The sequence below is a fragment of the Heptranchias perlo genome, chromosome 7 (assembly GCF_035084215.1).
Source record: "Heptranchias perlo isolate sHepPer1 chromosome 7, sHepPer1.hap1, whole genome shotgun sequence".
NCBI lineage: Eukaryota > Metazoa > Chordata > Chondrichthyes > Hexanchiformes > Hexanchidae > Heptranchias > Heptranchias perlo.
In genome coordinates, this window is record NC_090331.1 from 31,236,233 (window position 1) to 31,260,107 (window position 23,875).

The window sequence follows — 23,875 nt, forward strand, 5'->3', positions numbered from 1 at the left end:
ATTCAAAGGGGTGTGGATGGTAAGGTGGAAGGAATATAAAATGTTTCAATTCGTATAAAATTTAACTAGAAAACTTCCAGCTAAAAAGTATTTCTTTTTTGAAAAGCTAATATTTCATTAACTATTGCACTATGCTTCTGAAAATAAATTTCAAAACTCCTATATATCTGGTTTTACTATTTGAATGATGCAGCACAGCAGTACTGTTCACAACAAAGAAAGACTACAGGAAACAATGTGAATAACTATCACATTTATTGATGAATTCAACGAAGAAATTTTCAATGTTAAAAAGGTAATATCTGACCAATGACAGCAATTTTTTTTTTTAACATCACTATTATGGCTCAACAAGTACTTAAGTCTTGAATATTTAAGACCCAAACCACTCAGTTCAGTCATAAGGAACACTAGATTACATCACAGCTCTTGCATTGCCACCCCACACACAAAATAATTGGTGTTTTTCTGTAACTACAATAATTAACATGTATGTTATAATTTTGAACAGTACTATTTTGGTGCTTGTGTCAGCCATAAAGGTCAGGTAATACCTTTTTAAGATGTTCTTGCTTGTGTAGTTGACTGCAAACCTATATATGCCTGAAAAAAATCACATCATTAACAGTAACTTGTTCCTTTTACTTTATAATCCAAGCATACAGAAGCTGGAAAGTTAAGATGCTGATTGACACTTTGATCCCTGTAGAGTATTAAGATGTATTTAAAGTAATCTTTATAGAAGAGCTAACCTAAAAAAATACAGCTATTACACTCGTGACTTAACTTCTGTCCTACATGAGCTGTGACAATTTTTAAAAATTTTACATTAATAACCCAATGTAATCAAGAAACAGCACGGTGCCTGGGTAAATTACTTCAACAAGCCATGAAAATTGTTAAATGCACTTTATAGCAAAGTCAGTCATATGTAAACCTCTCTTTTTTTTAAACTTTTTATACTTACAAGCAGCTCCAAACCTGAGTATTCATAGTACATCTAAACATACAAAAATGTATGTACATTTTTCTCCACTTTCTGGTAAACTAATACAGTTGTCTCTAATGTCCATTTTACATCCCTTTTGTCCTAGAAACATGCAAAATCACCATACAATAAAAGGACAAAAATGAAATTTGAAAAAAAATTGCACTCCTTTGAAACATGTGGCAATATGAACATGGGCTTTGACAGATTGCAAAACCAACATAAACTGCCACATTATCGGTGTGCACAACACATTAGGCATTAAACCATCACAAGCAGCAGTCTGCCATCTTTAATTTTCAATTGCTGAAATACCGGCAAAATTAAATATGCACATTTCATGCTAGAAGTTACAGCATTTGTAATTATAATACTATGTGTAGAGCACAACCCTTTCAACATTCACCTCTGATTATGCTTACGCTAATCTCCTTTTGAAAGTGGAGGATGGGGAAGCAGCGCTCAGATCTGATGGAAGCAGTGGCAGCAATGACTTTTGTCACAGCTGGATTAAGAGGGAGTAGAATTCCAACTTCAAACACAGGCTGCGAATTACGGCTACATGTTCACTCCTTGGGCACTTAAGAGTGACTCCAGCATATCGTAAGTATCTTTGTAGTCCATGTGCTGGCTGTTTGCATTGTATTCTGGATTGGCGTTGTGACCGTTGGCCTCTGTAGGTTTCCTATCCAGTTTCATGAGGGTGCTGAGTTGTCCATAGCCCACCTGGTATGTGACAGTGGGAGGAGGGGAGGAGGGAAGGTTAAGAATTAAGTTGTAAGGGTATATATACTGCTTCACAGAGGAGGAAGAAGAAGAGGAAGAGGAAGAAGAGCTAGATGAAGTACCTGCAGTCTTGGAGGTTTTGCTCATTTTGGGATGGTGGTTGTGAGAAGTATCACTGGCGTGCGCCCTCTTGCGTGTAGAACTGGAGCCAGTGGAACTGCCATCACCGCTCAGACCTACGGGACTCCGCAAAGTTCCTCCTTTCGATCCATCAATACCGTGTCTACTACTCCCACTACTGCTGCTATGCGAATGCTTGTGGCTGCTATGGTGATGATGGTGAGAAGAATGGTCCTTGCGTTTCTCCTTATGCTCCTTGCCTGCATGTGGACTTGTGTGCTTGCTCTTACCACTGCCCTCATCCGAGGAGCTGTGTCTTTCAGAGGAGGGAACTTTAATTTTCATTTTTAGCTCATCCTTAGAAGCCTTTTCTGTGGGTGGGATGGGTATCCGTAATTTAAGCAAACCCTTTTCCTTTTTATCTGCTGCGTGCCTCTCTGATTTTTCTGATGAAATTGGGATTTTCATTTTAATTGGTGAAGTCACAGCGTTACTATTATGCTGAATTTGCTGCTGTGCTGGCACACGCTTTTTCTGTTGTTCTACCAGGGCTTGAGCAGCAGAGGCATACTGTTCTTTCACATCAGACTCCAGTGTTTCTAGTTTGCGTTTCTGTACTGCAAGTTCTGCAGCAAATTTCTCTCTATATCTGTCCAAAGCTAATTTTTGAGGAGCTGGTACAGATGGAAGGGGGAATCCGTGATGTTTGCCATTACCAGATTTAAGATGTTCATGTTTACTAGATGAATGCCCTGAACCTTTTTCAGATCGATGATGGCTTTGAGCTAACTGTCCAGAAGTTGACTGCTGAATGCAGATCATGTCATTTTTGTTGACAGATACTGGCATATCTTGTTTGTGAGAATGAGCTGGCTCCATGTTCTGGTGTGGATGCTGAGGCCATTCTTGTTGGGAGGTAGAACTGAATGATGTGGTAGCCATCATTTCAGGGACATGCGCTGGAACTGAAATACTACCAGAGTTCAATGATGCAGGTAGAGCAGTTGTGGAATTTGATTTAGGAAAATTTGCACTTGAAGCAGGATCACCACCAACAGAACACGTAGATTCATTGGGCCCAGATGAACCAGAAAGAACATTATCAGCTATCTGACCATCTATTTTTGGTTTCTTTGCAGCCTGATTAGCCTATAAAGGAAGGAAACCAAAATGAAGCTAATATTTACAACTGTAACTAAAAAAAGAGACATACAAATTAAATCAACAATGCAAACTAAGAGTTTTACCCGCCAGTTTCGTATCCTCTTCAATCTGCTTGGAGTTTTCTCTAGTATTTGCAGAAATTCATGTGTTAACTCTGCAAATAAAATTCAATAAAGGTTAGGCCATGAAAAAAAAATTTTCTAACAGCAATTTATATCTTTAAGCACAAAACACTGAAAACTTACCACAATCATATTCTTAAAAGTATACCATTGTGGGTAGTTACTTTTGTAAAAGCTTTCTGACTAAAGTTCACAATTTTAATAATTTCCAGCTAAAAACAACTGTGTCAGATAACACAAATCTAACTAAGCATGTCACTGCATCTTTTACTGAAATCAAATGTTTTAAATGGGGACTTTTAATATTATACCAGCAACAGGACCCAATATGTTATTATTTGGAAGACTGCATTTTGAAAACAGCTTCAGCTTGTCCCACTTTATAGGTCTGCCATTAACCAGAGTGCTTGTAGAATATCTAGGAGACATTCAGTTAAGATGGCAACAGGCTATGTTCAGTCAACCATGAGATTTGTGCAATTTTTGAAAATATTTCAGAAGGCTTTTTTTAAATTTCACTCCTACTGCGTGGAAGTGCTACAAAAGCAGTAAGATTTGGGGAAATGGAAAGTTTTACAAAATACTCCTCATTCTCTAATAAAACAAAATTTTTGGGATAGTTTCTGCGCTCTACTTTCAGTCCCATGGAGACGTGCCATTTTGGGTCTTCCTCCTGAGCCACTCTGGCAACACAAGTTACAGGATATAGCTTTCCAACCACTATTGAGAAAGATTAGGGTGGGGAAGGGAACCATATGCAGTGTGCATTATCAAGGGCTGTGGTAGCTCAGCACACTTTCTAAAACACAGCATAACATTAGAAATTTACTGCACTAAATATTATATTAAGTTGCTAGGCCCTGTGTGATTACATAGACTTGTGTGGCAAAATGAAGACTGCAAATCTAGTTTTAGCTACAAATTCCCTACAAATTTACAACTAACCATCAAGTAATTCCAGAGTCACAGATGGATCCACATATTCCCACCAGTGTTTCCCATCTGTGGATACAGGTATCTCCCAGTTGGACCACTTGCAAGCCAGATGAATACACACGCATGCTATCACGGTAGGTTTGTACTGCAAGCAAAATGTTGTCAGGTGCAAACTGTAGTGGAGAATATTGATGATCGGTGGATCATGGAAAAAAAAATACAAGAGACAAAAACAGGAAGCTATTTAGTTGCTGTGCAAAAAGATAGACATTAGTATCTGCAGAAGGTGGGTCACACTTCCAGCACAAAGCTGAAAATGGATTTACTCCAGATAGAGCATGGAAGAACATGTTGAAAATACATGTTTCCACTTAAGTTCATCTTGGAGGCAGTATATACACCATTATACATTGGCTTAATGAAAAATTCTTGTCAAGTTACTATTCACCATGTTCCTTACTAGACAGTTCTCAAACTTAATAAGAAACCTCTTTCAGAATGTTTGCAAGGCAAAAAAAAAGTCTGGCCAAAACAAACCCAAAACATTTAAGTGATGATAAATTATATTGATGTACCAATTCCGTGCACTCAACATCATCACCTGTAAAACAACCAGCTATCTGGTAAGGAAAACCATTAAGCCCAAACATTTTTGAAAGTTCAGACATTAATTCAACTGAGATGTGATTTTAATTAAACCAATGTGCAGTTGCTGTTTATACTTTTCTTTGAATGTGGGTATACATAAAATTCAGTCCCTACAAACAGCAGCAAAATACAGGATCTGTTGCATTTTCTACATTTTTTCAATCTATTATAAACCATATTTTCTGCAACTTCAGTGTGTTTTGCAAGTTGTTACTACCAATGATCTGCTATCCAGTGGTTTAGGTGCACTTGTCACCAGCAATATCATCTCAATTTAGGTAATAATAGTACCTTATTTCAACTATCAAATTGAACAAAATGTTTTGAGCCCTATTCCTTAGAAATATGCCATACAGCTAATTAAAAAGATACTTGAACAAATTTTGGCAATGATGGTACCTCCAATATTGTCAATTTTATTACCCACATTTAGGACCTCCAGTTAGTTTTAGGGGGCCACTGAATAATTTCCATTGAAACTGGAAGTACAACCCAACAACTTGCAGTTCTTAAATTGTGCTGTAATGTTTTAATCTGAAAACATCAAAATATTGTTAGAAAGTCAATTAATTTTGGAAAAATTAAATTCTGCAATTCAACGAGAAGTGTAAAAATGTTAAATGCTTTCATACTTACCAAGATGCTTGTGAATTCTAGGTTAAGTTTATCTCTTTGTAATCTTTAGTTGCTATTCAGGCTACCAATTTTTAGAGTTATGCACTCAGAATCGAGTTAATGTAACCAGAGAGCACCACTACACTTCTCATTGTGCATTTAACCCCTCAGTGCCCAAAACACCCTCGTACAGTACACCGCACTGCAAACAGAGAGGTACCATCACTGCAGATGAAGGGACATTTCTCTGCTGCAACAAGGGCTTGAGACACGTGTTAGGGGGCCCTGCAGTAAGGGAAGCAATAGTGTGCCTGAAACTGTGCAACAAAGAGGGTCAGGATAACAACCTGTTGGTAGCCATGAAATAGGAAGTCTGTGCCAAATCCTTGCTTGCTGTAATAAAAAAAACAGAATTAGTTTAAGGAAAAACATTTTAAATATATTTAGGCATTACTCACTAAATTCAGTGGGTAAAACCAATGTTCAGTGTATTGCACTGGACACAACTGAAGTTCTGTATAGTTACTCAATGTATATCTACTATATAAACATGAAAGACACTTACCTCTCACTAACTGGGTACATTTCACCACATCAGTATGAGGGTGTTCTATAGTAATCTCAAAACCTGTAAAATTAAGTAACTTCAATTTAACCCCAATTCATTTTGAGAGACAGTACCACACAATAGGAATTTATAGATTTGTTTTTTAAAAAAGGTATGGGGTAAAACTAGTAGGCTCACAGAAAAAGCAGACAACTGAACTGTAAACACACAGCCTGATATTAAATTTAAAGATTTACAATTATAAAAAAGATATTAAAATAAAGCAAATCAGACAAAAAAACTATCCAATAGTATAGTATTGATTATTTGAATGGCTTGCATCCTTTACACACTGCGGGAATACGGTCTAGCTTGATGGGCTCTGGGTAAAGAAGGCGCTGAGCACACATGATAGTAGCATGACTTTGCAGATCTGCAATGCTGCACATGGTCCCACTCCTGCACCATATTAAGCCCCAGGACGTACAACATTGCACCAGTTCATTTTCATTCAAAGCTACCAAACTATACCCAGGCTGGGCTTATGGTCTGGATGAGGTGAGATCATGACACTCCCCAACAGCAGCGTGGGAGCATCTTCACCACTGCAGCGGATCAGGATAGCCCACCACCATCTTCTCAAGGGCAACTAAGGATCGGCAATAAATGGCAGCCTTGCAAGCAATGCTCACATCCTTTTTATGGAAAAAAAATATGCGTAGAAGAATGACGACTCCACCAGGCAGGTAACCCTCTACACTATGTGGGAACACCAGGTGAAAACAACATGAATGATTAAAACTATCACTGAAATAAAAAGCGATTCTTGCAAAGGCTTGGAACTTGCTTTCATCAAGTTGCATGAATGGGAACTTGAGTTGTATACGGAGAAAGTTCTGCAGATCACAAAATATTTGTAGAGGGAAGGGAGAAAAGATGTAGTCAGGTCTGTTAATACAGTGCCAGATGTGGAATTCAGAGAGATGTACAAAAGTGGCAAGAACAATCCTTGCAATCAGGAATAGGTTATCTCCTACATCCTCCATCCTCTTCAGGCTGCTGGTGCTTCTTTTACTGATCTCCTTGCTTCCAGGGGGGCCTAACTCCTCCAAGGGTCCCATGATGAGGCCTCTTTGGAAGGCAAAGTTCTGTAGCCAGCAGCAATAAACCTCAAGACACTAGCCAGGCGATATTGCAGAACACCCCTGGATTGTTTCAGGCCCCTACAAAATGCCAATATTGTGTTCAATTATTATTCTGGTGAGACTGTATAGACTGTACTCTACTGCTAGGTGCGTGTCCTCAGATACATCATAATGTCGTCTTCCGCCACGGCTGCAAAGGATGGCCTTGATCTACCAGCTACCGTGAAACTTTGCCACTTTAGGTCAAACGGTGTTGGGAACGCAGATTACCTTAAAATGAAATAATTGTGGAAGCTCCTAAAGGAGCAAGTAATCTGCATAATGTGGTGCAGTTAGCTGCACACTGAATGTGTGGAATCCTTTCCTGTTGACATAAGTAGAGGCACTGTGGTTTTCAATCAGAGCAGTCACCTTCACGTTTGTACAAGTGACAACAGACACATCTTTCAACTTCAGATAAACCAACATGCTTAAAATATTTCAGACTGAATGCCTCAAGGCTGCTGCCTTCCTATTATACAAGTGGCCTCAGTGCCCGCTTGGTCAGACAGGGGAAAGAAAACCAATGTTCCTGCTCCTGGTTACTCTCTAGCTACTCATACTGGAAACAAACATGTGGACTTTGGATGGGAACAAAGTGAGACTTGATTTATATCTCATGCAGTAGAATAGCCAGACACTCACTGTGAAGGCTCACTATGAATAATGGCCACTTGGGAAATTACTGGATGGTGACCAAAGTCAGTGCAGGCTACCACAAAAGAAGTCAATGTCTTTGACAGACAAGTAGAGAAAAATAAAAAAGGGTAAGCTCCTTTGCTGAGTTCAGAACAAACTTTATACTTCTGAAAGTTGTGCAGTGAAGATAACACAAGCAGATGTCAGTTGGAAGGATCCTTAAATATTTGAAGCCAGGAGCTCAAACACTAGTCTAGCAGAACCATTCTGCTGAAAGTAGGCCAATATTTGCAAGCTTCAAAACTGAAAGATGACCCAAAAATTGACACTACAAACAGCAATTATCTTAGTGCAGAAAAACAGAGAACCATTAAATTAAAGTTTTCCTCCATGTACTGGAATCAATACTGCTGTTAACAGAGCATAAAACAAAAGAAAAACTTGCATTGATATAGCACCTTATCATTGATTGCAAAGCACTTCACGTACAATGAATTACTTTTTTTGAAATGCAATTGACTTATACAGACAAATGCAGTAGCCATTTTACACAAAGATCCCACAAACAGCAATGGATGTAATCACTGCCAACAAAAACTGAAAGAAACACCAAAGCAAAATCATTGCTGCAGGTCACAAATTTATCATACTAATCTCCCTCATGCATTTCCTCCCCATAGATGAAAGAAAATCTGGTTTGTGTGTGGCAGCTGAATGAACTGGAAAGCCAGAGCAGGGAAAATACAACTCAAGAGAAAAAGCATAATTTTAGTTAGATCAGAAAATTCTCTTGAAGGATCTCAAAACACCTGGCTTGTAATAACAACTTCTAGAGCACAAGGATTCACCCTGTCAATAAGTTGTCAGTTCCGTGCACAAGTTGTGGGTGAATGAGTGCCGTGGTCTATGTTGATAGGAGCCAGAAAAATAAACAGCAGTCAAAATGAGAAAAGGAAAAATAGGAAAGAGGATTTAAGCAGTAAAAATCAGTTTTATCATACAAGCTCAACACAAAGTAGAAATAGACAATACAACTTCCTCCCCCAAAATGGATACATATATTTTCACCCAAGTACCCTGGCCATGGGGATAATTAGGACACCCAATTTGACTTCTGGCTGCAATAAAAGAAATCTGGTTAGTTATAAGTTGCTACACAAGTGACTGGTCAACTTGTCAAGCTTTGCTCAACTACAGAGTTCAATGCTTCTTGAATAGCACCAATGTAGTTTTATCCTTAAAACATTAAGGATGAAATCCTGCAATTTAAATTCCAGATATCTTTAAGTCTTTGTAGGACTCAAATCAGTAGATTAGCAGTGGGTTAAGGGCCACACTGGAGGGGATTGGAGCTAACTGAGAACCAATGTTAGTGGGCTCAGGACAATGGGGACCAGGATGGATGGAAGGAGGCAGGGTATAGAGAGATGAGGGGCACCAAAGTGAATAGGGTGAGCACAGTTAATAGGGACGCCACAGTAATAGAATAACAGGACAGTCAACATGCCTCTCATCTCTTGCCACACACCCTCAAAGAGTGGGATGGGAGGTAACAGTGGAGTGATGCAGTGTCCAGGATACATGCATTCATGCAGGTAGTTCAAAGGGATGTCTATGACAGCAATGGAGTGGTAGGATCAGGAGCTAGCGGCGGTAACGCAAAAATAAATAGTATGGGGTGCAACAGGAACAAGGGGCTTCATGAAAGGCAAGACAAGGTGAGGGATGGGAAGTGAGCAGCCAAGGGCAGTAGGCCACATTTGCTATGCACCTGGAGATGCAGTTTCCAACCCTCAGCATCTTCTTTCCCAACATGTCACATCATCCACTCCCGCTCTAACAAAAGCAAACAAGAAATGAAGAGAAAGAGAAGCAGAAGAGGACAGGGACAAGCAGAGAGAGATTGGGGCAGAGATGATGAGGACACATGAAAAAGACAGATCAGGTCAAGGAGAAACTATATCCTTTCACTTAGGTGTACGATGTCATAGAATATCCACTAGTATGTGTTAAAACGTTAAGCCTATCACATTTTAAAGGTCAGCAATATTAAGAAAAAAAGACACTTCCCAATCCACACTGGTATCTTCTGGCTTGGAGCAAGAACTTTACAAGCACCTGCCAATTTCCAAGTTTCCTTTATCAGCAAATTACCTCTAGTTGACTTAAGGATCTACTACAACAATTAGTCTCTGTGGCCTTAAAAAGGGACAAGCTTCATTAAACACAAGTCCACATTAGCAGAATATATGGTGCACTACATAGTAAAACACTCCTATTGTAAAACAGTACATTATCCCACTTACTGTAAGCAGCACCACAGGAGATCTGCTAGCAATTAAACAATGACACTATTCCTGTTCTGAGATGGCATACATGCATCCTGTTTCCAGGACACACACACCTTGGAAGTAGTTGCTTGAAGTAACATTCATTCTCTAGTTCCATAGCCATTCTCCGTGCTCTTAATCAAGGCCAATTAAACTGAAATATTAATAGTTGGGAATAAAAGCAGCCATTTAATCCGGAAGGCTACAGAACAAACTGACAAATCTAAAAGGGTTTTACAACTGTGGTCTTGATACAGGATGCACAGTAGCAACTCACCAAAAGCACCAAGCCCCTTGACCTCTACCAACAAGGACAACAGCTGCAAGATCATGGGAACATCATCTCTAAGTCACATCACCCTGACTTGACCATACACCACCATGCTTTCATCGTCTCTAGGCCAAATTCCTGGAATTTCCCCAACACCATATTGGGAGCACCACCGGCACAGAAAATGCAGTGGTTCAAGAAGGTGGCTCACCACCAGCTGAGCAACAAGGGACGGGCAATACATGCAGCTTTCAGTGTCACCCACAAACCAAGAATTTAAACAAATGCCTACATCAAAAAGTGTAGAAATCATTACTGAAAGACTAAACCACAATGACATGTAATTCACTGGAGAACAGGAAAGTTCCAAGATTGAGAATATGTTCTTCTAAAGTGTAAAATATTTTAACAGACTGGTCTACATTGCCCTAGCACTGAAGTTAAACGTCTTGTCCTTTAAACCACATTTTGTCACTGTACTCTAGCCCTTACTCCAACTTACCCAAGGTTTGCAGTATTATACTTTCAAGTATGACCAGGTCTTGGGCCTGTTGAAGATATGCCTGAAGTTTAAAGAACATGCATTATAAACTAGTTTGCATAGTGGAATCTAAAGCAAACAAGCTCACCCCTCGATGAACATTTTCCCTAAAATAGCAGCCTTTTGGTATAACAAATAGAAATGGTGAAGGAATAGTTGTTTTGCCAAGTTACAATGTTAGATTTCATTTATTAAAATTATTTAGCTAAATCAATGAAAATTTGGACTTACACTCAGTCAGAAATATCAAAGATTACTTTTATACTTAAATATAAAATTTGCAGGTCAAATAAAGTTTTAAAGTTTGCTCATTATTAAAAACCCAATGTTTTAAATATTACATTCATATCCTAAATGTCGCTTTGCCAGATTATTTGCAACTTACATCACTCTTAGCATCTAGTGGCGGTTCTTGAGGGTTCAAGCAGGCATGTACCACCTTTATGACATGCTCAAGTTTACGCGGCTGTTCCTCTACTTTTGCAGCCAAGAACAAAGCAGCAGGTGAAATTACCTGTTAAGAATTTTCAACAAATGTTAAATGCTTAAATGAAAATACCAATTAGTATCTATCAAAAAAACAGCAAAATTTTGATTCAAACACAGTACATGCTTGCTAACCACCTAAATACACAAGATTCAGATAGAAAGAAAAGACTTGCATTTATATAGCGCTTTTCACGACCTCAGGACGTCCCAAAGCGCTTTACAGCCAATGAAGTATTTTTGAAGTGTAGTCACTGTGCACTTCAATCAACAATGCTTAAAATTTTACTGTTCTTAAATCAAAAACTAATTTGAAAAATACAGGCTAATAGATAGCATTGCTCTCAAATGCCAGAGATAGTATATAATATGATAGTTAATTTATTTTTGCACCTAGTGCAGTTTTACAGCTTGCCATTATCTTGTGGTATGTAGCACTTGTGGTATTTTTAATAAATCTCTCTACATTTTGCTTTGGAGCATAAATTTTGAACATTAAGTTACAGGTTGTAGGGAATGAGACGGGCCAAGTGGAACAAGTGTCAGTGGGAGAGCATTTATGGAGCAGCGATCATAGTATCATAAGGTTTAGAATAGCTATGGAAAAGAACTCTGTCTACTCTAAAGGAAAAATACTTAATTGGAAGAGGGCCAATTTCGGGGGATGAGAACAGATCTGGCCCAGTTAAACTGGAATCATAGATTGTCAGGCAAAACTGTAACTGAACAGTGGGCGGCCTTTAAAGAGATGATTCGGGTACAGACAAGGTACATGCCAACGAGGGAGAAAGGTAGGGCAACTAAAGCCAAAGCTGCCTGGATGACAAAGGAGATAAAGAATAAGATGAAGTGGAAAAAAGCGGCATATGACAGGTGTCAGGTTGATAACACAAGTGAGAACCATGCAGAATATAGAAAGTTCAGAGGGGAAGTGAAAAAGGAAATGAGGGGCAAAGAGAGAGTATGAGACTAGACTAGCGACCAATATAAAAGGGAATATAAAAGTCTTCTACAGACATGTTAATAGACAGGTAGTAAGAGGAGGGGAGGGGCCGATTAGGGACCACAAAGGCGATCTACTCATGGAGGCAGTGGGCACGGCTGAGTACTTTGCATCGGTCTTTACCAAGGAAGAAGATGCTGCCAGAGTCTCAGTAAAGGAAGATATAGTTAAGATACTGGATGGGCTAAAAATTGAGAAGAGGTACTAGAAAGGCTATCTGTACTTAAAATAGGTAAGTCACCTGGTCCGGATGGGATGCACCCTAGGATGCTGAGGGAAGTAAGGGGGGAAATTGCAGAGGTACTGGCCACAATCTTCCAGACATCCTTAGGTATGGGGGTTGTGCCAGAGGACTGGAGAATCGCAGAGGTTACACCCTTGTTCAAAAAAGGGTGTAAGGATAAACCCAGCAACTATAGGCCTGTCAGTTTAACCTCTGGTGGGGAAACTTTTGGAAACGATAATACGGGACAATTAACAGTCACTTGGATGATTGAGATTGATTAGGGAAAGCCAGCACAGATTTGTTAAAGGCAAATCGTGTTTAATTAACTTGAAAGTTTTTTGAGGAGGTAACAGAGAAGGTAGATGAGGGCAATGAAGTTGATGTGATGTACATGGATTTTCAAAAAGCGTTTGATAAAATGCCACACTGTAGGCTTGCTATTAAGATTGCGGCCCATGGAATAAAGGGGACAATAGCAACATGGATACAGAATTGGCTAAATGACAGGAAACAGTAGTGGTGAACGGCTGTTTTTCGGACTGGAGGGAGGTGGCTGGGACCACTGCTTTTCTTGATATATATTAATGACTTGGACTTGGGAGTACAGGGCACAATTTCAAAATTTGCGGATGACACAAAACTTGGAAGGGTAGTAAACAGTGAGGAGGATAGCAATAGACTTCAAGAGGATACAGACACTCTGGTGGCATGGACGGACACGTCAGATGAAGTTTAACGCAGAAAAACACGAGGTGATGCATTTTGGTAGGAAAAATGAGGAGAGGCAATATAAACTAGAGGGCACAATTCTAAAAAGGGTGGAGGAAGAGGGATCTGGGGGTGTATGTGCATAAATCGCTGAAGGTGGCAGGGCAGGTTGAGAACGCGGTTAAAAAAGCATACGGAGTCCTGGGCTTTATAAATAGAGGCATAGAGTACAAAAGCAACAAAGTCATGAACCTTTATAAAACACTGGTTCGGCCACAACTGGAGTATTGTGTCTAGTTCTGGGCACTGCACTTTAGGAAGGATGTGAAGGCCTTAGAGAGGGTGCAGAGGAGATTTACTGGAATGGTTCCAGGGATGAGATATTTAAATTACGTGGATAGACTGGGATTGTTCGTCTTGGAACAGAGAAAGTGGAGATGAGATTTGATAGGTGTTCAAAGTCATGATGGGTCTAGACAGAGTGGAGAGAAACTGTCCCATTGGCAGAAGGGTCAAGAACCAGAGGGCAAAGATTTAAGGTGATTGGCAAAAGAACCAAAGGTGATGAGGAAATTTTTTTTGTGTTTTTTTTTAAACACAGCGAGTAGTTAGGATCTGAAATGCACTGCCCGAGGGAGTGGTGGAGGCAGATTCAATCATGGCCTTCAAAAGGGAACTGGATAAGTACTTGAAACGAAAAAACGTGCAGGGCTATGGGGATAGGGCGGGGCAGTGGAGCTAGCTAGATTGCTCGTGCATAGAGCTGGTGCGGACTCTTTGGCCCAAATGGCCTCCTTCCGTGCTGTAACCTTCTATGATACAGGCAAACAAGAGTACAAAAATATTTCAATTCCTGCACTACTTTTGTAAATGAGATCATAACTTAGTCTCAATACTGGTAACAGACTGATCCAACATCTATGTTGATATCAATTTAGACAGGTAAAGATCATCCTTTGTTGCTATATTAAATAAAATGCAATTTAAATTAACAAGTCATCCTAACGCATTTAAACTTTGCTTTATCAACCAGCAGTACTGTGAACGCATGCTAAATGTTTTGATGAAAGCCTTGTAATGTGATAGTAGGTAAACCAAAACTGTTAACACACAAGTGAAAAAAATGCCACTCCTCAGTAACTCAAGAGTTTTAGGAACGCAAAGTCAGTATTACAAAGAGTATGAAGTGCAGATCACTTACCTATGTACACAAGTCAATTTTAAAATCATCTATCTAGTGGCAAAGTTACACATTTTTTTAAGCTATGCCAAAAAATGCAAGCAATAAGCTGGGAGGAAGTTTTACATATGAAGGCTGAGCTTCTTCACAGGAATAAGAGTACACCTATGGTACCCAACTTAATATTCTCATTTACTCCACCTCCACAGACCAAAAGTAAATCAAAGTAGCGCAGAAACTGGCTGTGGGGTTCTGAAGACCTAGATCTTCAACCTGGCTTTCAGAACAGCTGTAAAATTAAACAGTGATTAATATGCACATCAGGTATTTGCCTTCATTGGAGAACTCATTAGAAGGAACTTCAATCCAGTTTAAGTGGCTGTCTAGTTCTACCCTGGAAGCAGACAACATAAAATGCAATCTACCAGTCAGTCAATTTGCCAATGTTTCTTTACAATGGATTTACCTGAATTCCTTCCCCCTCAAAAACCAACCTATCATCTAAAATCATTTATATTAGTACCTATCAGGAGCTAGAGTTCAGACTGAAGTATTTAATCATTGTTACTTTTGTTCACATGCTCAACGTCTTTGCCCCTACCCAAAGAGCAGGTGGGGACTCTGGCTTTATTTCAACCAAATTTACTATGCTTGTACTGGTTCAAATAGTGTATGTACTCAATACTGGAAAAGTCCCTTCTCAAGCTTGCTGATAATGCTTGGTGGATGAATTAAATACCATAGTGGGGCATTTCAGCCAAAGCATTTGTACATTCAAGCAATGTCCTAGGTTCTACTTTTAATCCAATTTCCAAAGTTTTCTCATATGGCTTCAGAAATTATATCCCTATTCCACCATCCTAATTACAAGCTTTAATAATACATTGAAAACATGTCCCAGCATAAATACAACTGGCACAGCAGATGGTCTCAAAAAAATTAAAATCACATGATTTAAGGAACAAAAAGTCTTTAGTGTTGAGCTTCCTTCTTGCACTTGTATTCCGAATTGCACAATTCTTATGCACAACAAAATGGCTTTTGATTCACTGAAGAGGAAAAACATTTTTCATACAGCTACAGCTTCCATTCATGATGATCTCATTTACATTAGGTCGCAATAAAGTTAAATGTTACATCTTTAGTAAATTCATTAGCTTCCATCCTAATCAGAACAGCTATTTTTGGGTATGCATTTCTTCATTTGAATGTAATTCAAGCTCCACAAACCTAACAATCTACTGAAACGAGGGCAAAAGTAGAACTTAGGACATCAATTGAATGTACAAAAGCTTTTGCCAAGAAGCCCCAATAGAGTTTCTTGACTAAGGCATGACAAAAAGTAATGTTTTCAGATGAGATGTTATGTTACACTGAGGCCTCACATACCTGTTCTGGTAGGTAGGGCTTCAGTTTAAATTCTCATTCAAATGCTGGCCAGAACACCAGAAGCACCTGCTATTCAAAAAGCAGAGTTCTCCTAGTGCCCTGGCTAACACTGCTCCCTCAACCAACACGACACAAAAAAATTAACCAGTTATTCATCTTATTTGTGGTTTGTGGGACCTTGTGTGCATTGGTTCTTGCATTTGCCTACATGACAGCTGTGAAGCACTTGGAGACATCCTAAGTATGTGATAATGCACTATATAACGCAAGTTCTTTTGATCAAGATTTAACACTAAGCAGGGACCATCTTGTTAAGGAAGCCACCCCACATCCCAACCACTGTACAAATGCCACATTCTGAACCACCCCTCACTTACCAATTGCAGACAAGACCAATTATCAATTGTAGACCACAATGCAACAAACATGAAATAAACTCCAAAGCGCATGTTAAACTCAATTTGGGGGTAGAAAAGGGATGAGAAATTTTATGTGAAGGTTGAACTTCTGTCACTTGTGTCAGTTGATGCATGTATTCTAATAACCTAGGTGCTAGATCCTGAGTAAGCTATAACTGCAGCTAGAATTCACACCCTTATAGATTGCGCTCATGATTCCAAAGTACAAAACACTTTCATTTGGCACTGTAGATATTTGAAGAAGTTTTTGAAGGTTATAAGGTATCCACCAACGAGGGAAGAACACCGTGCACAATTAGGCTGGCCTTCTCAAGAGCCAAGCTCTCAAGTATAGTATGTGAAGAACAATGCCAAATTTGGCTTTATCCCTGTTAGATCAGATCCCATTTGTATGCGATCTGAAAGGGTCAACTGGCACTCAGCCACGTCCAAGGATTTCTTGGCCAGTATGGGATTCTAAGACGATTGCCTTTAACTCTTCTCCAAACTTGTGAATGATCTTGGGTGTAAGTTAAGAGGCAAAGGAGAGGTTTCCTGGCCAAAGAGACCATCCAATTCTATACCTGGACTGCCCATGCCTGCAACAAAAGAGTCAGCTTCCGGTCTGAAACGTAGTCATAATATCCCTTGCTGGAAAACCCCACCTGTCAAAGAGCTGAGCTGTCTCCTGATAGTGTGTCTGTTGGTGCAGCCGAACTGTCCCTCTTCAGAGCATCCACAGCGACATTCTGCACTCCTGCAAGCTGTTGAGCAGAAAGGACTGAAGTTGTGACACAAATGCCATATCTGCATGGTATCGAGACAAAAGTCAGGAATATAAGTCACATCCTGCTTGTTTGTATACCTCATTAGGTGGTATCATCTATACAGACTCTCCCTAATATGTTGCTGACCTGATCACTGAAGAATAGAACTAACAAATAGACTTGAGCACCAAACATTGGTGAGCCAAGAAGAATGTGGCTGAGCATAGATTTGTGCTCCTGCTCCTTGCACAGGCTGAGAGGTCATTCTGATGATAGGCAGGACATGTATAGCCAAAATCTACTCAATATATTTGTCTCCAAACCACCCTCTTCAGGGGTCAGCTACCTTGTGGCTGATTGATGGCCTCTGCATCACAGAGGGAATCATAGCACCACTGTATAAAAATGTTTCAATGGTATTAAACAGTCTTTCAACCAATATCATGAAAAACATTTACTAATCAACTCCAGGACTGAAAGTTTCTTGGCAAGAAGAAACAGTCCTGAGAAAGTTATTGCTTCAAACCTTGGAGGCTCTGAAGTGCAAGATACCAATCTCATTTAGAATGTTCCTTGAGCATATAAACTTTTACTGAAATTGTGCAGTTCTTTTAACTCTCACTGGGAAAGTAACGGGTTTGCTCTGTTAAGGATGATTTCTAATACTTAATCAGAAGATGGGACTACAGTACCAAACTCCAGGACATTTGAATAAAGAGGCTTCTTCAGTAGGTAGAGGCTCTCTGAACAGTTTGTCAGGCCTGTGTAATACTCAAGTTCTCTCAAACCATTCTGGTAGATGTCCACATAAGTAATGGGAGTAGAACACGTGGAATACAACAAGATCCACAAAAGTCACGACAGAATCTTTACTTGCGGCAGACTTCTCTGGGACTTGGACCAAATAAAGGTATTACAGGTAAACTGCGATGAGGAACCGGTACATAAAATGAGAACGAACCTCATATTTCTTGCCCCTTTAAAAAGGACTTTCCCTTAGATATATGTCATTTGTTTGGCTAACTTAAAACCAATGTCAATCAATCGCCATGCAAGCTATGGCAGCATCTGGATCAACTGTTAGTTGTGCTGGAACAGCACATCAACTCCAATACTTTAATCTTTTGTTTTGTGCCAGAGAGCACCATAGCAATTATAGAGCCTAGAAGTTGGGTAGCTTGGCGACAGGAAAAGTAGGAACGTGGGTGGGCCCGAATGCCTTCTCTCCAAGCAAGTCAGTGAAGAACGAGATTCCAATAGTTAATATTGTGGACTGTTCTTGAACATAAATTCTCTTTCTCGCTGACTGTATACTTCTTCAGTGAACTGGAATTCAATGTCACCTCTTCATGAAAAATCAAGGGAAGCCATTTTGATCCGAAGGATTTACTTCCAGCAAATCTGGTACTTATGCCAGGTCCTGCTGCCAAGTTTACAATAGGCTGCACAACGCTGGAAATTGTGTTGCATCGATTGAAATGCAGACAAATGTTATGATAATTCCAGGATAGATCCACAAATGTTGCAGATCTTGAATCCAGGTGTCAAAGGCAACTTAACCAGGGGGGGGAAAAAAACACCTTGATCAACTAACTTTGAACATAAAAATAAAGAAAGATGCTTCAGGTGGAAAGATTACTTAGTATCTCACTGAAACTTGGAAACTTTTCTGCAGACTGAAATGAAATAACTTGTATGTTACAGATACAAACAGGACTAACTTTTTCCTGTGCATAAAACAGAAGAGCTGCCATTGACAACTGGAGAAAAATCAGCGCGCTGTGGTTCAGAAACTATTCCTTATGTACAATGGGGCCAGGGAAGGTCATCTGATCAACATAACCCCAATCTCCAAGGGACAAAGCCTCAAGTAATTTTTCCCATCTAATGACAGAGTACTTATATGTTTATGGAAGCTACATAAAATGGGGTAAATTGTTGATTATTCTGCCTATTTGGTTTCAGGTGCAGCTGAGACAAATATTGGATTGTTTTAACATTTACGTAGACTGGGATCAGGTAAGTTCCTGCCTCCGAGCCAGTGGGTATTCAGTTCAAACACTGTTGCGAAAATAACTAGCCATTTTTAGAAAATATCTGAATTTATATAACACCGTATCACATTGAAATGTCTCATAGCGCTTCACAGAACAAACTACTTATGAATTACAATCACAAATTACAAAAAGGTTATTGGCATTTACTTTCGTTGTATTTAACAAAATTAAACAAGCACTTAAAATACAATTTAATTTTTAAAATTTAAAACAAGTTGCCTGATCCCCATTAAGTTTTAATTTTTTCTGCCTATTCTAATTAATTTTTAAAACTATTTTTACCTTCCATTTTGTTCTCAATCCATTTTAAAGACCAGTTTTTCAGCTAGTCAAAAGCCCAGAATGCATTACAAATACAACACGGTCAACCTTTAATGCATAAAATTGCGCCAAGCACAGGAGCAATTCTGCTGAGCATGTAAACTTGGCAGCAACCAGGATGCGTAAACTTACTCACAGCACTATGATTAATCCACAGGACTAAAATGCAAAGGCTGCATGACCACAAACTGACAGACCATACTGATCTGTTAATAAAAAAACTAAACATTCTCTAACATACACAAATGGGTGCTGGGTAGTGGCAACTTGTAAAAAGCTTGTATAAACAGCTTTTGCTGTGAGGTTGCACTGTACAGTAGGCACATGTTGCTTATTTGAATGCATTCACTCATCCACGTACTGGTCTTAATTTTGTAAACTATGATCCTGCAATGGGCTCAAAAAATTTACTCCCAATTTAGTTGACTCACTGATATTCTAGTCTCATTACTTGCAAATGAATGATGTGGAAAATGGAGCATTTTAATTTTTTAAAAAAAACATTGGTACTTTGGTACCACCAAAATTTATTCCTTACATGCATATGGTGCACAACTGTTAAAGATTTTTATGATTCGTGCACTACATACACTAAAGTCACAACAAAACTATTCCACCGTTCGGAGTAAAATATACAACAGCATACTAGAACCACATACTAGTAATCATTATTGCTAGACAGCAAGGGACTATTTTAAAAGTGACAAATTACAATGTCAATGTATTAGCTGCAAAATTAAAGATGTAATTAACCAGAGATATGTGACTCAAAAACTTCCAGTGTCTTCACTAGATCTTTCAATATCAGGCCTACAATTGGTTAACCAATAGTGCTAGCTCATTCTGCTCAGCAGTAAAAAAAAATACCACTTACATTTCTATGAAACCTCGTGAAAGAATGTTGCATATAAAATCTGTGCATATAAACAATTGCAGTGTTGATAGTCAATTGAGAGCTAAAATATACGTCAAGGAAAGTGCACCCTAGAGGCATTAAAAAGCATGTTAAAACTTTTTGCTTAAAATCTAATCAAAATGAGGCACTGATAACAAAAATATAATTCAATGGAAAATAGGGAATTTTAGATACCAGAAAAACTCAATTTCATCGCAGGTATAAGCCAACAGAAAGGAAAATCGGGCGGGATGCATAACAGGCGGCCAATTTACTACCACCTGTTTTGCATGCCAGAACATAAATAGGAGTAGGCCATACGGCCCCTCGAGCCTGCTCCACCATTCAAAAAGATCATGGCTGATCTTCAACCTCTACTTTCCTGCCCTATTCCCATATCCTTTAATTCCCCTAGAGTCCAAAAATCTATCTCAGCCTTGAACATACTCAACGACTGAGCATCTACAGCTCTCTGGGGTAGAGAATTCCAAAGATTCACAACCGAGTGAAGAAATTCCTCCTCATCTCGGTCCTAAATGGCCAACCCCTTATCCTGAGACTATGCCCCCTAGTTCTAGACTCCAGCCAGGGGAAACAACCTCCTGGCATCTACTCTGTCAAACCCCTCAGAATCTTATATGTTTCAATGACATTACTTCTCATTCTTCTAAACTCGAGAGAATATAGGCCCATTCTACTCAATTCAACTAGAACTTGAATTTTATTCCATCTCTGAATTGTACTGATTACAATCCTAATGGAAATGCCCCAGTACAATTGTGGCAGTCTTAGATTTATTCTGCCTATTTCTCTGGAATGTTAACAAGTTCAATCAGCAAACTTACTCTGGGAGGCCTGGGCCTCTAACCCAGACTTTTTAGATAATTTATGCAATGGATCCACTCAGGTCCACCTCACCCCACCCGTTATGATTCTAATATTTGTAATTGATTAGTTCAGCGACACTGAAATAAGCTCCCATAGAAACTGATCAGCACACAATAATTCAATCTTATCTGGAGAGTGTTTAGAAAGACACAGGTTAGACACCAAGAGTCCCCCTACGAAACAATCTAGGTCTTTGGATTGGACAGAAATCCCTTTTTAAAAGTTACAGGAAAAGAAAGTCATGACCCAGGAAATGGACCTATTTGGTGCCACTCAACTGTTATCTTAGTCAGTTATGGAATTATGATAAACCCCACTTTTTAAAAAAAATACATGCAGTTGTGCAATGGGAATGCACTATGATAAAGGAGACCCTCAGAATCTGTACCCCTTGAACTGCTCTTGTAGCACTGCGCTCAGGCAGAAATGGGAATTGAACTCAAGTATTCAAATCTTGGAAAATAGGCAAGTCAGTTTAAAGGTTCAAAACCTATTTATGCAAATGATACCATGCAGATATACAAGAGCTAGTGCTGTGTGAAAGTAAAGGGACAACTGAACACATTGTAGCCTTGTCTTCACCAAAATTGGCAGGAACTACATTGGTATTTGCAATCCCTGCTGACCTGACCTCATCACCTGTTAATAACTAGGTCCCTAAAATTAAATATATAATGAAATATTATTTAAATTTACTCATAGTAAATATGCTGCTTTAGAGAAAAATACTTAGCCAGCCAGTCACCTCTACTTACCTACAGACCACTTTGGCCAATATTATAAAACATTACTCAGATTAAAATGGTTGACATCGGTAACAGCAGCAGCATAGTTGATTCTTTTATGAATCATAAATTGTACACATCCCAAATGTGAACATCTATTTAATAACCATATCCCTAAAATTAGTAATTGGACAGGAACAGGTGACCATGTAAAATAAATGGTAAATAATTTAAATTGTGATACTGAACTTCATAACCTACAGTGAATTATTTAGTTGGATCTTAGATTTCTCCCCCCACCCACCTCTATACACCATTGCCATAAGCAATAAAAACTAGTTTTGGGGCAGGGGTTGGATGGAGGGGGGGGGGAGGGGGAGGGGGGGAAGAAAGAGAGAATGAATGACACAAAAGTGCAACTAATTAATCCAGATTAAATAAATCACCTCATTCTATATCTGTAGCATAGACAGTTGTAGTTTACATTTTTTCTTATGGGACAGATGATGGGCAATAGTGGTGCATGGATAGGTGGCATTGCATGATTAATAGAGCTGCAGTTTTTCATTCTGACAAATGTTCCTCTAATTCATTTTAAAATAACCTAATGCAACATTATATGTGTCACTAATGCAAAGGCCTTCTGGGTCTCTGTTACAATCCCACAATATTCCTCCAGGTTCTAAGTTACACAGTAAATAACAAAAAATTTAAACCTTTAGGCAGATTCGAGTCAGCAACTCAAAAAGCTCAGATAAACATAAATCATGTTCAGTATATGACATCTGCACCACCAATTAATTGGCACTCAATACTGATAACTTTAACCGGGTCTCCATCATCTAAATGTCCTAGCAATTAATTACTTCCCTCTCCTCCCTTAGACGAGTGCACATCTAACATATATAACCTGTATAACTCTGCTTAAACTCCCACTTTACGTTTTGCATTATCAACGATAGTTTGCAAACATAAGTCATAATTCAACTCGTGTGGATATTTTCTCATCCATTAGTTTAAATGACTTAAAAGCGAGGCGCCGTTAACAATTATTGCCGGTCTGATCCCGGCAGCCATATTGTCTTTTGTGCCCTGTTGCACCACCTGTTCCATTTCCATCCTGCGGGCCTCTCCACGCATTTTTGCAATTATTGAGTTAAAAAATGCAGGAAACGGACCATTTTACACTCGGGAGGCAATTCTTCCTAATCTTAAACAATCTCCCCCCCCACCTCCTCCCTCCGGAGCATTCGTTTCTTCAGCGGGAAACTACAACAAACGAGGTGCCGCCAAAAAACGCCGAATACAAAGCGAGTTGGTTAGCGGCCCGGCCCGGCCCGGGGCCTGAAGGTAGGCCCCGGCCCATTCTCCGCATCGCTAACATTTTAACACACATTAATTCTCCAGCAAAAGAGCCCGGCGTGCCCCCACTCACACTCGGCCGCCTTTACTCACTGCCCCCGGCCCCGGCGCAGGCCCAGACCCCCAGCCGGGCCTGTCAGGCGCCGCCATATCAGATGGAGCAGGCCTCACGCTCCCTTCCCCCGACATTTCTTAGACATTTTTTTGTTATCCCTTTGATGGGAAGGATACACATTGAGCCGCTGCCCCATGTCCTGGACGAGGTTGGCGGCCTGCTGCCGGTACGAGAGCTCCTTGTCGGTGTCTATCCCGCACCGCCGGGATGGCGTATTCTCCAGCTGTTCGCGGGTGAAATACCATTTCGACGATGCGGCTGAAGCTGCCATTTACCCGACACCCAGACCAACTCCCAGCGTCGCACAAAACGCATGCGTACTCCCGTCAACCAGCGCCAGCGTGCGCGCTCACAATCACCGGATATGAGCAAACCAGTCCATTCTCGCGTCACAGGAAGCTCAAATTGCAGCTGCTGGGATTTGTAGTTTTACCAAGGAAGGCGAATAAAGGACTGAATGTGGCTGATCCCAGGACAGATTGAAATAAAAAACGTATGGGTTCGTTTTATGTTACTTCTTTCAT

General features: G+C 39.7%; 1 protein-coding gene across 3 annotated transcripts; it reads right to left on the reverse strand.

Annotated features, from left to right (window-relative positions):
* Positions 1–238: 238 nt before the first annotated feature.
* ccnt2a (cyclin T2a) lies at positions 239–23,698 on the reverse strand. Of its 3 annotated transcripts, XM_067987251.1 has the most exons (10): positions 23,468–23,673; positions 20,241–20,322; positions 11,217–11,345; positions 10,793–10,853; positions 5,885–5,947; positions 5,667–5,712; positions 4,066–4,229; positions 3,082–3,152; positions 1,837–2,983; positions 1,581–1,714 (listed from the first exon to the last, which is right to left on the reverse strand). In XM_067987251.1, exons 1-10 carry the CDS (start codon positions 23,620–23,622, stop codon positions 1,674–1,676), a joined length of 1,959 nt encoding a protein of 652 aa, XP_067843352.1. In that variant the 5' UTR covers positions 23,623–23,673; the 3' UTR covers positions 1,581–1,673. The 3 variants fall into 3 exon arrangements, 2 of the variants coding, with proteins under 2 accessions (XP_067843351.1, XP_067843352.1); XM_067987250.1 differs by having other exon boundaries at positions 239–2,983; positions 23,468–23,675; XR_010963402.1 differs by lacking the exons at positions 1,581–1,714; positions 1,837–2,983; positions 3,082–3,152 and having other exon boundaries at positions 4,140–4,229; positions 5,341–5,712; positions 23,468–23,698.
* Positions 23,699–23,875: the final 177 nt, after the last annotated feature.

Coding starts and splice junctions, on each gene's coding strand:
- ccnt2a (XM_067987250.1), bottom strand. CDS start 23,622: ATGGCAGCTTCAGCCGCATCGTCGAAATGGTATTTCACCCGCGAACAG. Junction 3,153..4,065: donor GACTCTGGAATTACTTGATG/GTTAGTTGTAAA, acceptor TTTTATTTGCAG/AGTTAACACATGAATTTCTG. Junction 2,984..3,081: donor AGAGGATACGAAACTGGCGG/GTAAAACTCTTA, acceptor CTTCCTTTATAG/GCTAATCAGGCTGCAAAGAA.